This window comes from Amia ocellicauda, chromosome 23 (assembly GCF_036373705.1).
Source record: "Amia ocellicauda isolate fAmiCal2 chromosome 23, fAmiCal2.hap1, whole genome shotgun sequence".
In the NCBI taxonomy this organism is placed as follows: Eukaryota; Metazoa; Chordata; class Actinopteri; order Amiiformes; family Amiidae; genus Amia; species Amia ocellicauda.
The window spans coordinates 17,044,313-17,060,837 of NC_089872.1; the positions used below are offsets into that span (position 1 = coordinate 17,044,313).

At 35.9% G+C, this 16,525-nt stretch overlaps 1 protein-coding gene across 1 annotated transcript in view; it reads left to right on the forward strand.

Moving 5' to 3' along the window:
- The window catches only part of csmd1b (CUB and Sushi multiple domains 1b), a 352,370-nt gene that overhangs the window by 241,475 nt on the left and 94,370 nt on the right, over window positions 1-16,525 (forward strand). Inside the window, exons 11-12 of the mRNA XM_066696781.1 lie at window positions 9,297-9,400; window positions 9,844-9,956. Coding sequence (XP_066552878.1) covers window positions 9,297-9,400; window positions 9,844-9,956 — 217 coding nt within the window. The remainder of the gene's footprint in view (window positions 1-9,296; window positions 9,401-9,843; window positions 9,957-16,525) is intronic.

Here is a 16,525-nt window from a genome sequence, read left to right on the forward strand (position 1 = left end):
ATAATTATAATAGAAATCATAATAATTTGTACAGTTTGATTCTTGTTTAATGCCAGAATGTGTTGTTATTAGTGTTATATATTATTATTAGTGTTATATGTTACAGTATAATGGTTATATTAGGGTTCCCTTATATATATATATATATATATATATATATATATATATATATATATATATATATATATATATATATAACATATATATATACTCACCTAAAGGATTATTAGGAACACCTGTTCAATTTCTCATTAATGCAATTATCTAACCAACCAATCACATGGCAGTTGCTTCAATGCATTTAGGGGTGTGGTCCTGGTCAAGACAATCTCCTGAACTCCAAACTGAATGTCTGAATGGGAAAGAAAGGTGATTTAAGCAATTTTGAGCGTGGCATGGTTGTTGGTGCCGGACGGGCCGGTCTGAGTATTTCACAATCTGCTCAGTTACTGGGATTTTCACGCACAACCATTTCTAGGGTTTACAAAGAATGGTGTGAAAAGGGAAAAACACCCAGTATGCGGCAGTCCTGTGGGCGAAAATGCCTTGTTGATGCTAGAGGTCAGAGGAGAATGGGCCGACTGATTCAAGCTGATAGAAGAGCGACTTTGACTGAAATAACCACTCGTTACAACCGAGGTATGCAGCAAAGCATTTGTGAAGCCACAACACGTACAACCTTGAGGCGGATGGGCTACAACAGCAGAAGACCCCACCGGGTACCACTCATCTCCACTACAAATAGGAAAAAGAGGCTACAATTTGCACAAGCTCACCAAAATTGGACAGTTGAAGACTGGAAAAATGTTGCCTGGTCTGATGAGTCTCGATTTCTGTTGAGACATTCACATGGTAGAGTCAGAATTTGGCGTAAACAGAATGAGAACATGGATCCATCATGCCTTGTTACCACTGTGCAGGCTGGTGGTGGTGGTGTAATGGTGTGGGGGATGTTTTCTTGGCACACTTTAGGCCCCTTAGTGCCAATTGGGCATCGTTTAAATGCCACGGCCTACCTGAGCATTGTTTCTGACCATGTCCATCCCTTTATGACCACCATGTACCCATCCTCTGATGGCTACTTCCAGCAGGATAATGCACCATGTCACAAAGGTCGAATCATTTCAAATTGGTTTCTTAAACATGACAATGAGTTCACTGTACTAAACTGGCCCCCACAGTCACCAGATCTCAACCCAATAGAGCATCTTTGGGATGTGGTGGAATGGGAGCTTCGTGCCCTGGATGTGCATCCCACAAATCTCCATCAACAGCAAGATGCTATCCTATCAATATGGGCCAACATTTCTAAAGAATGCTTTCAGCACCTTGTTGAATCAATGCCACGTAGAATTAAGGCAGTTCTGAAGGCGAAAGGGGGTCAAACACTGTATTAGTATGGTGTTCCTAATAATCCTTTAGGTGAGTGTGTATATATATATATATATATATATATATATATATATATATATATATATATATATATATATATGTTCAATAGTATGTTTTTTTTTTCACTCATTTCAAATGTTTCAGTTGTTGATGTGAAAGAAAAATGACTATACTGATCAAGCTTGAAGCATCTCTTATTATATACACATAACTCATAATAAGAATTATATTTGTGTCTAGTTTCTTGTCAGCTTATTTTCAACATAGCAGGTACATCTGTTAGCTTGTGACAATGAAAGCACAAACTTGTCAGCCGGTGACATTTATATTAGTTTAATGTATATGTGTACAGGTCATACATCAGTCTGTATTATCCATAATCTAATGCAGTTTGCAGGCATTATCAGTTAGTCTATGACGAGGAAAAGTGACACATTCATATTAACTTTGTAATGTTGTTTTGACTGCTGTGAACTGTCTAAATAGACTGAGGTTAAATGTTTAGCTGAAGTGCAGATAATGTGTTACGAACATGCTTTTTGTTCATGCCACCCCATTTTCGCCTGTTGTTATTTTCTTGAACATTTGATCATACACAATACACACCTTCTTGAGTTGGCCGAGTTTGACAATGTATACCTTCTCTATGGATTATGTGTCGTGATTTGAAACGATGTGGAATGTATATGGACCTTATTTCACTCTTCTTTTTCTGCTCTTTACCACTTAACATTCAAATGAAATTAATCATTCGCTAATTAATTACTACTGCGCAGAAAAGGCAGTGTGTCGGACAGAGTAGACACCTAGGAGGCCACTTACTACCCACAGGGTACAGGCTTCCCACAAGCGCGGCAGAACAAATGACGGCAAGCCACTTACCAATTTATCAGTGCCACATTATTAAACTGAATGACTGGATGATGGCTTTCACTAATAATAAAGTGACATTGTAGCGTTCCATCTGAGGATAGTAATATTCCATCCTCTCTTCAAAATAATTAAATAAATTAAACAATAAGATTAAAATAGTGACCAGCAGGGGAAAGATAGATTATCCCGAATCCCTGCTTTAAACTCCTGTTTGTGACAGATTACTAAATGCTACAAGTTTCTTTATATATCTGAAATCTTTTCTGTTTTTTCTTTTCATTTTTTGGGGGTATTGTTTGTAAAATTAAAGCTTCTAAATCTGTTTATTAAAGTGCCGGGCTAAACTTAATTTGCAAGTAGTTAATTATTCATAAATGCATTATTAATATGTTGTACACTGTTTGTGAAGTAAGGCACATTGCACTGCAGGGAAAAAATCTGCAGCGGCTTGATTTCGAGATTCCCTTTCCATTTTAATGCAGTTTTTGCAGAACATTCTCATTGTATATTCATTACAGATGATGTCTAAGTGAGCTGACAGAAAATATTCTGTTTACCAGAGCACACTGACTTGAGTTTGAATTATTTCCCAGTGTGTTACATGGTTGAGCAGCCGCATTGTCTGCCATCGTTGACATATGTTTTTGGGCAGAACAATGTGGTAACACCAGCGCAGGAGTGGGTTCATGTGAAGTCCCTGATGTGGAGTGATCATCTGAAGTAAACAACAGGGCTTATTTGGAGTAGCTGCCAATAGGTTTCAATCGATTGGATGCATGCCTTGTGTATTCAGTGTCTGTGTTGTGCTTCTGATGTTGATATCATTGTGTTATTTGTCAACGTTGTCATGATCTGCTTTGGAGCTTGGCGTGTTATTCTAAGACCCCGTTAGAGGTCAGACATTCGTGCTCATTAGTTTGCATGACTGCAATGCACTGCTTACATACGAAGTCTATATAAGCACCAGGTTTAGCTGTAATTATTGGCTATTTGTCAGAGCAAATGCAAGGAGCAGAGGTTTTTTTTTACACTTCCTTTAACGTCTGCTTGATATTGAAATTGATTATGCTTATTTTCAAATTAATGTTAACAAAGCAACATTGGTCAATATACCTGTGTTCCCCTGATTCAGGATCAATGATATGAATACCAGAATTTTAACAATAGAGACTCATATTTGCCATAGATGAAAATGTATCAAATATGTTTTGTTCTTTATGGATGGGATGAGAACTGGATATACAGGACACATCTCCTGCTTGGCACTCAGTGCAAGCTGGTATTCTTCTTATCCCTGTCTCGTTTAAGCTTCTGGCATGCCTTTAGTGTAACTAGCCTACAAGATTCCCCGAGTCTGGTCAAACGATGGAATAGGGAGCTGTCTTGCGCGTGTTCGTTCTGCTCCATCGCCATTATTGCCAGCACCACGGACTTTGCTACCAAAGCACATTTTCACTTGTGGGCTTGAGGGTTTTATTTTCCTCTTAATTGGATGAATACTCATCTTCACAGTTCTTGGAGGTCGACTGTATTGACCCATAAGTCACTTTCACCAGGACTGCGTGAGCCGGCATTATATTTTTCACATTAAATATTGATTATGGATTTTTTTAATTCATTCACTGCCAGGGATGACTTTTCATTCTCAAGAAGAATCGGCTTTTTTATATAGTAAATAGACAAGACAACAGTATGTCCAAAGCAAAACTTTACATAGCATCGCATGATTTCTTCTTGTTCTTAAATATATCTCCGTCTCTGAATTACTTACATGTCTATAGATGGTATAGTCAAGGTACTGTGGACAAAAGTATAAGATATACAGGATCCATACCTTTAATATTAATAAACTAATAGAATTTTATTAAGAAAATAACAGTCATAAGGTGATGTAGACTTGGCCCTCATCAAGTATCGTTTATATTTTATTTCAAACATTATTAAAAGAAAATCTTTGTCAGTAAAAGTAAAGGCTTGTTTTCTAACATTTCCAGATTTTTGCAGACATTTGCACCTTCATTGCCTTTTATAGGTTTACATCATTTTTAAAAATAGAAAAGAATCAGAACCAAAAAATGATTATTTCTTAAAATCCTACAAACTGATTTCTGTATGGGTTTCGCAGAGCGGTCTGAATCAAGCAGTCTGATCTCCAGTTTCTTTTCTGTACACTCAGTATGTCAGAATATTGACTGTAATTCATAGTAACTATCCTGATTTAAATACTTTTCATAGGAGCTACTGCAAAATGATGAATGATAAGCAGCCCTCCAAAACCACACTACTGTTGACCCCAGATCAGGGGAAAACCACAGACTGGTGGATTTGGGGGGATCTGAGTCTGAAACCGCATCTCTGTGACTCAGAGCATCCTGCAGGGAAATTTCATGGCGGATAGTAGGCCTTGCAAATATGGTGAAGTGCCCCGCAAATGGGCATTATTTAGTAATCTTGCGGTATTTGAACACATTGTTTGAGTGTTGCAGAGTGGCTTTCACCATCACATTCACCGTGTCATATGTTTTATTTATCCAGATCCAGTAATAGACATGAGCAATTACCTTTAATAAGTAAGTACTTTAGATGGTTTGTTCAGGCACAGTTTGATGAAATATTGCTTTTTCTTCATCAGCTTGGAAAACAAAGCATTGTTGATTCTGCCTGCATAGAACAAAATAAAGCAATCAATAGAGCCCTAAAAATCTCAAAGTCAAGCCTATTGAAGAAACAATCACCCTGATGTACTGTCATGTTATGATTGTGTTTATATAGACCATGAGAGGCTTTGTTTAACTGGTTGCTAAGTCTCCTGTAAAGAGCATATCTATGTGACAGGATAATTTGTGAAGGTTATATTTTAGACTATTCATTTAAAATTGCGTCCAAGTGTCCTGAACAAAGTTTGACATTTCATTCACTTTGCCTCTGTCAAAAGCTTTTTAACAGTATGCTACTTAGCAGACTCTCATCTGTGTTTTGTTTTGTTTTTTGTAAGTTTGACAATGTTCAGATATAAGGTATAACTACAACAGAATACAAATCTCCCCTCCTAATATCTCTGTCCATTCACTGCTGCTAAAAATCTGCTCAGGACAACTGTACAAGTCTCTGTTCACTATTGTTTACCACTAGGCATGTTAGCACTTGATCCTGGCAGTGTGGACGCTTGACCAGCTCAAATCCCAGCATGCACTTCGGTGGTGTTTGTTTGTTTTTAGGCAGAAACAGACAAACAGATAATAGAACACTTCCCTTTTTATAAATACAATATTGTTAAAATTAACACTAAATGGTTTGTTATTTTATGTTAGCAAAAATATATATATAATTGTATTTTAATTTAAAATGCTTCGGCTGTGAAAAATTATGCAAGTGTGTTGGTTTACTCGTAACCAGATAAAGACAGTTTTTGATATAGCTCTGTGTTCTAAAGGACTAATTTCGTATGTACATATAATTAAGTTTGGGACATGTGTGCTAGTGTGCATGTGAAAACCTACTGGGGCTGTGACAGGTGATCCTGATCAACTGGCAGTGTAAATGTGACACAACTGATCCAGATCAAATGTACCGATGCTTTTGATCTGGATGAGAAATGGTCGTGTAAAAGCACTTACTGTCATAGCCATGACTTGCTACAATGGCAAAACCAATCTTACACCAGTTTAGTGAGCCACTTCCGACCATGACCTACTTCCACTTAAAATAATTAATCATTAAGCTGTATTCAAATTTAAAAAGCAATAAAAAGTAGTTAATTACTATGATTTGTGAGTAGACTACAAAGAAAATTGTATAGCCTGCTTAGTATTATGTGTGAATAACTGATATTTGATATTGTATTTGTTTAATGCTTTATGCCTAATCAATATTTATTCCAGGAACTTTTTGAAAATCTTTTTTTTTTTCTTTTTCAGCTTTTTTATTTTCGTTTTAGAGTAGTGAGCTTATGTGTGATGTTGGGCACTTTATTAAACACCCCCCTCTTCTACACATCATTGCAAAAACCATTCACATCTGCATGTGATTATTTCTTTGTGTACTTAGCCAATCATTTCTTCCAGGCCTTTGAGGAAAGGATTTAGAATCTGCCGGTGTCAGTCAAGATAATTTAAACTTGGTAGGCTAATGCATGTCTGTCTATTATTATTTAACTCCACTCAGATGAGCCTGTCAGAAAGGTTCATTTTCAAATCATTACTGGCTGCTTAAAGAAAAATAGTGCTAGGGACACACATATTGTAATGTCACTGTTGAGAAATGATAGGCTTTCCATTTTATGTTATAATCATAAATGACAGGTCAGTATTTAATTGCTAATTTATTCTTTGGCTTTAACAGTCTCTGCACCACATTTTGAGTACTGTAGTTGGGACTGTCTCTCTGTAACATGGCTAATATATTTAATATTTTACTTCACATTGAGATTGTCGTAGGGAAGAAAAGGCAACTAAGTGTCCCTTTTCTCACAAAATCACTTGCCGTTTCGTAAAATTATCATTCAGATTGCAGATGTAATGAGAAATACTAATGGATCTGGTCAAGGCTGGATCCATCCCTGATTTCAAAAAGTAATCTCCACGTTTTTAAATTTAGTTGGCATAATGTGCAAATTATACCTTTTTTGCATGTCTGTGGTCATGCATGAGCTCATTAGCTATGGCACACTACTGGAGCTTATTAGCACCACAGAGGAGCACAACATTACGTTAATAGAAGTTAACATTATGTTATTTCACAGTAAGTTTCAGTTAAGAGAGACACTGAGTTCCCAGAACCAATGCTGGACAATCCTAGCCTTACGGCAAGAAGCATTTTCCCTATTTGTATATTCGATTTGACAGCTTTCTGGTTATATTGGCTAGTTCTTGTCTGCCTTCTAACAGGTGTCCACCAACCTGAGACAAAGAGAGGGAGGAAGAATTACATTTCTTTATAGTATTTAAATCTGACTTTTCATCATACTTCAAACCAATTCATAATACTGAGGAAATTAATTGAAATACTATTTTTTTTTTTACTTTTTGTTTAATGTCGCTTTAATGTTTTACTCCTAATTTATTCCTCGACTTCAGAGTAGTTCAGAGCGTTTGGAGAACCCCCGACTCTTCTTTTTATATGAGCTTCCCAGACATATAGGCTAGTTGTCACAATTTAGGTAAAGCCTCTGTCAAAGTGATTTCATACCCACAATCAAGCAAGGGGGTGGATCTGTTCTGCTTTAGAGTTGTTTTGCCTCCTCCAGTCCTCTGCCCTGGACAAATGGGTTCCAAAAACATCAGGCTATTTTAGCCAATAAGCTGTCCTTTGGTAGCAAATGGATTTTCAAATGATGTGAAACACGTGTCCTACAGGTCAAAGGTTAAAGGAGCGCAAAATCAATGTTCTTTAAAAAGCAGTCCACCAGTGCAAGGTGCAAGAAATACATTTAAACATTGATCCTTGAAGAATAAAAACAACAACGTGTTCCTGCTGCATTTGTTGTAATCAGAATGAATTTATGGTAATTCACACATATGGAATGGGAAAACAAGGTACTGATTGAGCGAACACATTTAATTTGAATGTACCTCAGCATCAGCTCTGCGGTTTGTAAATTTAAGGACTCTTGACTTGTTTTTGGCATTGAATCATCAAAGCTTATTGAAATTAAAAAGCTAGTGTTTTTTACATATATTTACAATATTGTCAGTTGTTTGAAATGCAAAACTAGAAATGCTTGAACATTTCACTTATTTTGTAATATCGCCTCTCTTAATTGCGCTCAGATGAATGCTTTCCAAGTTCTCAAACCGTTATTTTGGTAAATATATGCCATAATTGCATACTCCCTTAAAATTGCTTTCTAAGGGGACACAAATAATATGTTATTAGCTGGGATAGCATATTTAAACTGACGCAGTTCTCAAATTCTAGCTTGTTAAGCATAATAATAAGGTAAAGTATGTTTGTCAAAACTTTGCCTACGCAACCTGAGCAGCATTAATTTTGCTATGTGCAGCTAAGCCAGACTATCAAAAGATATACTTAAGGGTGTCAGATTCTGCCGTACCAATTATTTGGGAGAAACCTCTCCTTATCTTGTTTAAACCAATAATTAAATAATTTATTTTGAGTTATATTTGGAGTTTCAGGCTGAAGTTAGAGAGGTCATTGATCCTACAGTGCCCAATCAAAAAGCCCTCTGGCTTGGTCATCTGTACACACAAAGAAGAGTGTCCCACCTGCAAAAGGTAATAAATGTGTGCGTAGCAGAGACAAAGAAATAGCGGATGAAGGTAATGACTCTATAATTACCCAATTGAGAGAATGTGAGGAAGCTGATAATGGGGTTGTCCTAATTAAGCTTTATTACTTCCCTTCTAGTGATTTCTTCTGGAATCCAATTTTCTTTTAACTGCTGATTCTTTATTCTTTTGCTACAAATGCAGAAAAACCCGACTTCACTGTACCCATCTCTGAAGAGAATACAATGGTGCTCACACAATAGTTCAGCAATGCAGTATTGTTTATTGTCACGTTCTTATTATGTTGTCTAATATAATGATCTGCCCATAACACAGTGTAGTATCATATATTAACTACATTTATATTGAACGCAGGAGCATGTAGGAGAATATGTAAATATTGACTTTTTTAGTGAAAAGAGAATCTCCCTCCTCATTTTAAAACATGCAATTTCTTCTGCAATTTATGATTATTCTGCAGCTACATAATATTATATTCACAAAAGATAACCTGTTACTTGTGTTTTATTTGGGCCTTGTATTATGAAAAATGGGTTACCATTAAATTCAAAGGAGCTCCTAGACAAGTTCATTGCCTGGAGAGATACTGCCATATTTTTTGGTATTTGACTTATTTTTATTGTTTTGTTTCCTTTGTTGAAGTCTTATCAATATCATTATGGTGCAGTTTCATATTGCTTTGTATGTTGCCCACTCTATACTTGGTGGGGAGTATTTTGCTTGTTTTGACTCCTTATCATACATTTCTACTTTTCTAAACATTCTGTGTTTTTCTAATTCTAGGTCATCAAACTTGCTTTTGAAGAATTTGATCTTGAGAGAGGTTATGATACATTAACCGTTGGAGATGGTGGGAAGATTGGAGATGCTCGGAGAGTACTGTATGTGTAAGTACATTGCAATACAATCCCACCTTATTTCTGTGATATTTAGGTCCATTCTCAGCATTTGTATCCATAGAAATGTGATAGATAATACATTGTGTTTTATAAATGTGTTTGTTGTTTTAATAAAATGCTATCATATACATTGTTGTAACTATTATTATATATTAATGCATATTCGCTTGTGTGCTGTTTCAGGCCAATTATTCAAATGTCATAATAAGTCAGCTGTGTGGTTCACAAATACATACCTGTTATACTCTATGCTGTTAATTAAACAACAGTGTGCTGTTTACTCAATTCTCATTTAACAAACTCCCTTTTGCTGTTAATGAAGGCTACAACCACTTGTATTAGAATTTGATTTACTATCTAGAGATTTACTGTTTGCTGAGCATTTAAAAATACATTTGCTGTGTTCATTTGTGTTGTCCTGGCTGATTCAGTCTCACAGGCTCCAGCGTCCCTGACTTGATCGTGAGTTTGAGCAGTCAGATGTGGCTTCACCTCCAGTCTGATGACAGCATCGGATCTCAGGGTTTTAAAGCAATCTATGAAGGTTAGTACAGATATCTCCTTGAAATGAACAATCCCACTGCCGGGGATATGACATATATTGATTTATACACCCTCTGTGTTAATTAAAAAGAAGCGGAGAAGCCGAGAGTAAAATGCAAGTCATTCTAAAGTCCGTATTCCAGAGCGAGTTGTCTGAGAATTGCTACCAAAATGTTGTTTATTCTGCAAACCTAATGCTATTAGGATTCGACTGAATGGCATTAGTTGGGCGACTGTGGTGTGTTTCTCTGGGGGGAAAGTAGGTGCATGAACTTGATATTTAACTTCAGTTGTATTGTATAACAGTATTCATTAATGGATACTATTTAAGCATAAGCTTTTTAAACACATAATAAACTAAAGTCGTGTCCTCTTTTTGATATAGGTCCTTTAACTTGTGTTTCAAATCACATCTTAAGAAACCTTGATATTGCTTGTTCGGGAATTGTAGTTCAGAATTCAGGTGTATAATAGCTCACTTTTAATTGAACTTGACCAATGATGGAAGTTCTTGCATCTTTGTCTTGAAATCTCTGTGCTTCTGAAGACTTGTGCTTTGTGATATATTCATCAGCTTTGTGTTTAAATAAACTTACATTTTATACATTACATAAAGCTGCAGCGTTATATGCTTTTTGTGCTTACACACAATATGAAATTAATGCTTCATAAGAGACATTTAAAATGCCATTAAGAGTCACTATTTATAAAGCTTAATTCAGTTCAGTATCCTTATGTGCATATTATTTGATAAATATTCATCATTCTGAATCTTACGCATTTGTAAGCGTAGTGTAGCTAATTATTTTATAGCCATCGTTATGTTTTCTATGGTTTTAATGAAAAATCCTCACTGCTGTTGGAGGGGTTATTTAGATGCTTGGAGCAAGTTTGGGAAGTGTAATGTTTAAGCATCTGCATCAATAAACACTAATGGGCAGAATGTGCTTCAACAGCATAACAGTTAATCCGTTCCAAACATCAGATGGTTCTACTCATTCTTTCTAATTGATGAATAACAATGAACTTGTTCTAATAAGTCATATGTTTTACCGGGTAAAATCTGCAGTGCTGGCAAACACATAATTCCCATGATTCATGCAATAAAATAGATAACATTTTGTTTTCCACTTTATTAGAAATAGCTCTGGGGCAAGTAGAATTGATTTGACAGCGATAGGTGTTCTTCCCCATGCTTCACAATTTCGTTTGCATAAAAGTCACATGTAAGACTTTTGGGAAGCACTGAAGATTCTTTGCAGTTAAGATTACCAGGCACAGTAATTGCATAGCATTTAAATGTACATAGTTTGCAATAGACATAAGTGTAATTTGTGGAAGGTTTCTAAGGTTACTTTACAATACACAATAGTGTTGATGCCATGTTAAAATTAATGAATAATCTATTGTAATCACTAAATGCTTTATTATGTTTTATTATATATTGTTATATTGGAGAAGTTAATTCCAAGTATTTAATCTTACTTGACATCTTCTATGCAATGTTTAGTGTTCTGTGGCAAGGCTTGCAGACCGTATGTTTAAAGGGATACTTTACTAGGAAAAAAGTTTAAAATAAAAGCTTTTGTCAGTAGTTGGAGGAGAGAGAAAAATAAAATGGGATGAAAATGATTTTCGAAAATGTGTAATAGATTGGGGCCTGTTCGTCATGCTATAAATTAATAAGGACACTCACGGGTAAATGCAGCCTAAGTTATAAAACTGTCATTGTTAATAAGCCGTAAAATATAGGATTGATTATGGAACGAACGAAAGACAGTTTATTTCCCATTTTAATATTTTTCAAATGCGCGCATCAGCTTTCAAAAGCCCTGAAATAAATGTTTTCAAAAAGCACTTAGATTTTTCATTTACAGTTGTGCTGCTTTTATCAGGAGGAGCCACAGAGTAACTCAGTTTTGAATCTACCCTTCAGTGCGAGTATTTCATCTTGTCTCTGCATTCGGATGCCATTTTCTGTTCTATTTTGGAGCACAGGCTGTAGTTACAATCTTTTGTTATTTGAAGGGGAATTATTCTGAGGGAACATGTGTCTCTTACACAATACATACACATGAGGGACGAGGGGCAGCGGTATCCATGCGGCATGATTCTAGCAATACTGACTGGTGCACAGAAAACGCATGTCGCCTCCATGATGTATTCATAAAAACCTGTTGAATCCCCAAAATAATAAAATGACTTTATTCAGGCAAATATATAAAATGATGTCAAAATAACGTGTTTCTCATGTTAAATAATACTCCCAGTCACATCATAACTTTTGTTAAAATATTCAAGTGGCAAACTTGCATTTTCTCTCACATTTTCTTAAAATATCTAATACTGCAGGTAATGACCCTGAATTTCCATCATCTGGGATTGAATTTGTAAAGACATGTTAGCAATAGTTAAGTTGAATAACATGTTGAGGAAAGCTTAGTTCCTCTCTTAAAACATATATAATACAAAATTAAACTTTAATCCAATTTATGCAAACACATGTTGCAGATAAAAAAGATGAAGATTATTACCCTGATCAGATTAACAGCAGAGGAAAAAGAAAGGTTTTGAATTGCAAATTCTAAATCTTGCATATATTACTATTACAACTAATGTTTCCTGAAATTGAGTCCCTTCCCATCTCTATCATAAGATATGCTGCAATTCCGATAACAGTCCCACACTTCAAAAATAAAGCACCTCTCACAGCAGGCTGTACATTATACCATATGTTACTGAGAACATGCGAATTACATTGTTTTATTGCTGCCAAGTCATGGAAGCTGAGGCAATTGTACATCAACGCAATGCAGCCCCTCAGAAAAAAGCAAATCCAAACACTGAAGAGATGGAAATGAACTCTTCCAATACTGTCGAGTTATATAAAAATAATGAGAAGGTTAAGGTGTGAATCAACAAGCTAACTTAGAAATGCAATCTCTGATAGAAAAGGCTTGGTGTGATGGAATTAACATTGCATTAATCTCTTCATTCAAGTATAATGAACGTCTTAATTGAAAATAAATATCTCAGACATACATCCATCAGTGATTTAGTAATTGAAAGCTTGAGAAAAGGTCCCAGAACTGAATAAATAAGTTTTTGAGAGAGGTTTTCATTTAATCGATGCAGTAAATAGCAACACAGATGTGCTGAAATTGCACTTGGACCTTTCTTTTGAATATTTATGTGCTCAAGAGTTACATTTATCTACATTTCAACATGGAGGACAAAACATAAGCGTGTGGCGTTCAAACACAAGGTGAAGCTTGAGTCCCTGATGGTTGATGTAGATTTTAAAATAATCTTTTAAATCAGAAAAACATCTAAAAATAATTGTGCACTTTCCAACTCCACACTCCAAGTGTACTCTTGATCTAATTGTTAATGACCGATGCACAGGTCTTTAGCGAGCGGTTAATGGCCTTAAAAAGGCTGTTGAGTCTGTAGCCTGAAGAGACACAAGTGCTAAAATCGTCCCCTGTAGATTATTCACTGCCACAGCTAACGAAGCAATGGTTATTGAACTAGCACAGCTTCGTAACACTGTAATTAACTTTTAAAACAATTCCCAAGCCTCTGTTTTAACCTAAAATATACAGGACGACCAGTAGACATATGGCACACCATTTAAAACCATTATTCTGTAGTAATACATCATTGAAATCATCTATATCTCAGTTAAAACAAAGATTTACCTCACGTACAGCAGGGAAATAAACAATCCAATGCAAACTCTTGACTGGTGTCAGGGTCAATATTTCCTTCTGCCGTAGACCCCGAGCAAGTCAAGAGTAATTTTTATTTCTTTATTTTGTATTTTATATGAAGGAACCTTTCGTTTGAAAGACCTATAGATGTGTGTTGGAGTTAGTACGGCTGACATTGTATAAAAACATTTACCTGGAGATTAGGTAGAAGAGTAAAGAGAAACACACATTTTGATAAGAATCTGTTTTAATTTTAATTGTATTTGTACACTAGGATGAGAAACTTTTCATCCTGAAATGAACGTTTTCTTCCTGAATTATCCATGCAATCTGAACCATTATAAAGGGATGGATCGGATTGCAAATGTAATTTCCGGTTGGTTTAAATTTTCTCTGCAACCCTAGTACAAAAATTGCTTAGAAAGTGGCAAAGTAAATAGTATTTTGTATTACAGCATCCCAAAATTACATTAAACAAGCACAATGTATTGTATTTAAAATAAAGTAATTTTTGAATGAGCAGAATAAACATCTACATAGCCTGTTGTAGGACATATGAGAAGGTAAGGGATTTGAGTTAAAGAAAATTAGTTCTCTGCTGTCCACTTTGTGTTGTCTGAAGACATGTTGTGAGGCAATATATATCACAAAAAGGGGATCTGTCATTCTTTTTGATAGGGTGGAAAATCATTAGTGTAATCTGATGTAGGTGCAAAAATGGAAATTTCTGTCTCTGTTACAAGTTCTGTGTTACTACTTGAAAATGCCAAGCCATGGTGTTTGATGCATGAGTATTAATTACGGAAATCAATTTGGTCCATTAAGGTTTAGCAAGACATTGAGTGTCAGGCACCTGAACGTGGGAATATCTACAAATACAGTAATGCGCTGTCTAAATAATTACACCGCGGTGATCCAGGGTTGCTTTTGAAATATTTAGGGAGAGACCTGTATCGAAAGTAGTGTCAAAATGTGATGCAACAATGGAGTCGATACAAAAGTACACTGTACAAGGATTCCCAGAAAACCCAGAATCCATTGACTTGCTGACAGAACATTGCACAACAGCCAGACACCGGACCACCTTGTCGTTTTTCAGAAGGGAGGTGGTTGTGGGGCAGATGTTATCTCCTTCATCTTTAGTTTGTGCCGACGTTTCATGGACAGAGAGGGTGAAACCTGCTGAGTTTAGCAACACGAGCAAATTAGCGCTGGTAATATAATGGCGAGGGGACCTGTCGGCTCTAATGTAATGAAACTCCCGTTATAAACGTATTACAATTCTCTCCAAAAGTTATGTGTTCAGCTCCTTCGGCAGTCCTGCGAATGTCATTATAAGGGAGGAAAGCCGGTGTCTTTCACATTGTCAGTTTTCATGATGTCCACGGAGGGCCTTATAATTGAATTATATGACATCAGGTCCGTAATGTCCACGGCCCTGGAGAGAAACATTGTAGTTGTTTACGCAGCTATACATTACCTGTTAGTACAGATTGAAATGTATACCTGAACTTATTTAATTTTAATATACTACAATGAACATGTATCATAGCTGGTTATTTAGTGGTATATATCTTTGTATTTTTATATTATTTGCCTGTTTATTGCAGAGAGAAATGGAGATCTTTACTGCAATACATGGGGAGAAGAGACTGAAAGAGAGACAGAGAGAAGTTTAAAAACATGTAAACTAATAGCAAAACCACTTTATTCCTATAGAGAGCTGGCCCTTTTGTTTAAACTCGAGAAGCATTCAGCTCAGACCTGTGTTTACATTCAGATGTAGAAAGAAATACCTCTTTTGCAAAATAGTAGTTTGATTATGTTGATTTATCGTTCTTTGACCTGGGTATTTTCTTCTTCCTCTAGCTGAGATCTTTGATTAATTCTGTGCACAGTGAGAACCCACAGTGATGGCCGATCCCACTTTGACCTTTTGCTGATTTTCAAACCACAGGCACGGCATCAGACAGATTATATTCTGTGTGAGAAACAAGTTTCTTCCAGAAAAAACTTCTTCCTACCCCAGTGGACTGTCTTTGGAATTCACTTTGATGTCTGAAATATGCCGGCGTAGAAATAACAATAATACCGTGTTTCTCGTTTCTTCTGTATAAACCTCTTCTGTGATCTTTACCTTTTACGTTTCTACGGCTCATTTTTCGAAACGTATCCTCCTAGTCAGCAAAGACAAATTGTAAAGTGGTGGTTGGCTCTAAAATGCTGTAATTAGTTAAACATTTTTTTATTATGTATTGGCTGAATAGCAACACGGAAATGTTTGCAGTTCTTAAGCAGGTTTTAGATCGCTTTCAAACTCCTGCCCTTTATTTATTTATTTATTTTTGTTTTTTTGGATACAGACAAGTGACTTAATTCCTGCTAATCTTTCCATTAAGGATGTTGAAAGCTTCCTCAGGCATAGAAGTGCAGGGCTACCAAGAGACCAGGAGATTCATTAAGCCTGGCAAGGCATGATGTTGATCTGCCACTAATTCACCTTGAATTTCCTGAAGAGCAAGAAAAGCTCCCCCCGACCCCCTTTTTGTGTTTAACCCATTGTGACAGCTTCCCTGTTTATGTGCTCAGGAAGAAAGGGAATTAAATTAATTGTATGTCTCTGAAGATGCATTCAATTGCCTCAGATATCCCTATAATCCACATGATAACAAGGTGAATAATTAATTTCTGTTTGTTCATTTTCTTTTTGGAATAAAATAAGGATTGCATAATCCTCTGTAAATTTAAAGATGGTGGCAGTGAAATACATATTCATAAAAAATAAAATAAGAGTTGAATAGTAATAGACAATAAAGCAAAATTGATGTGTTTATATAACTAAAATCAATATATTTTT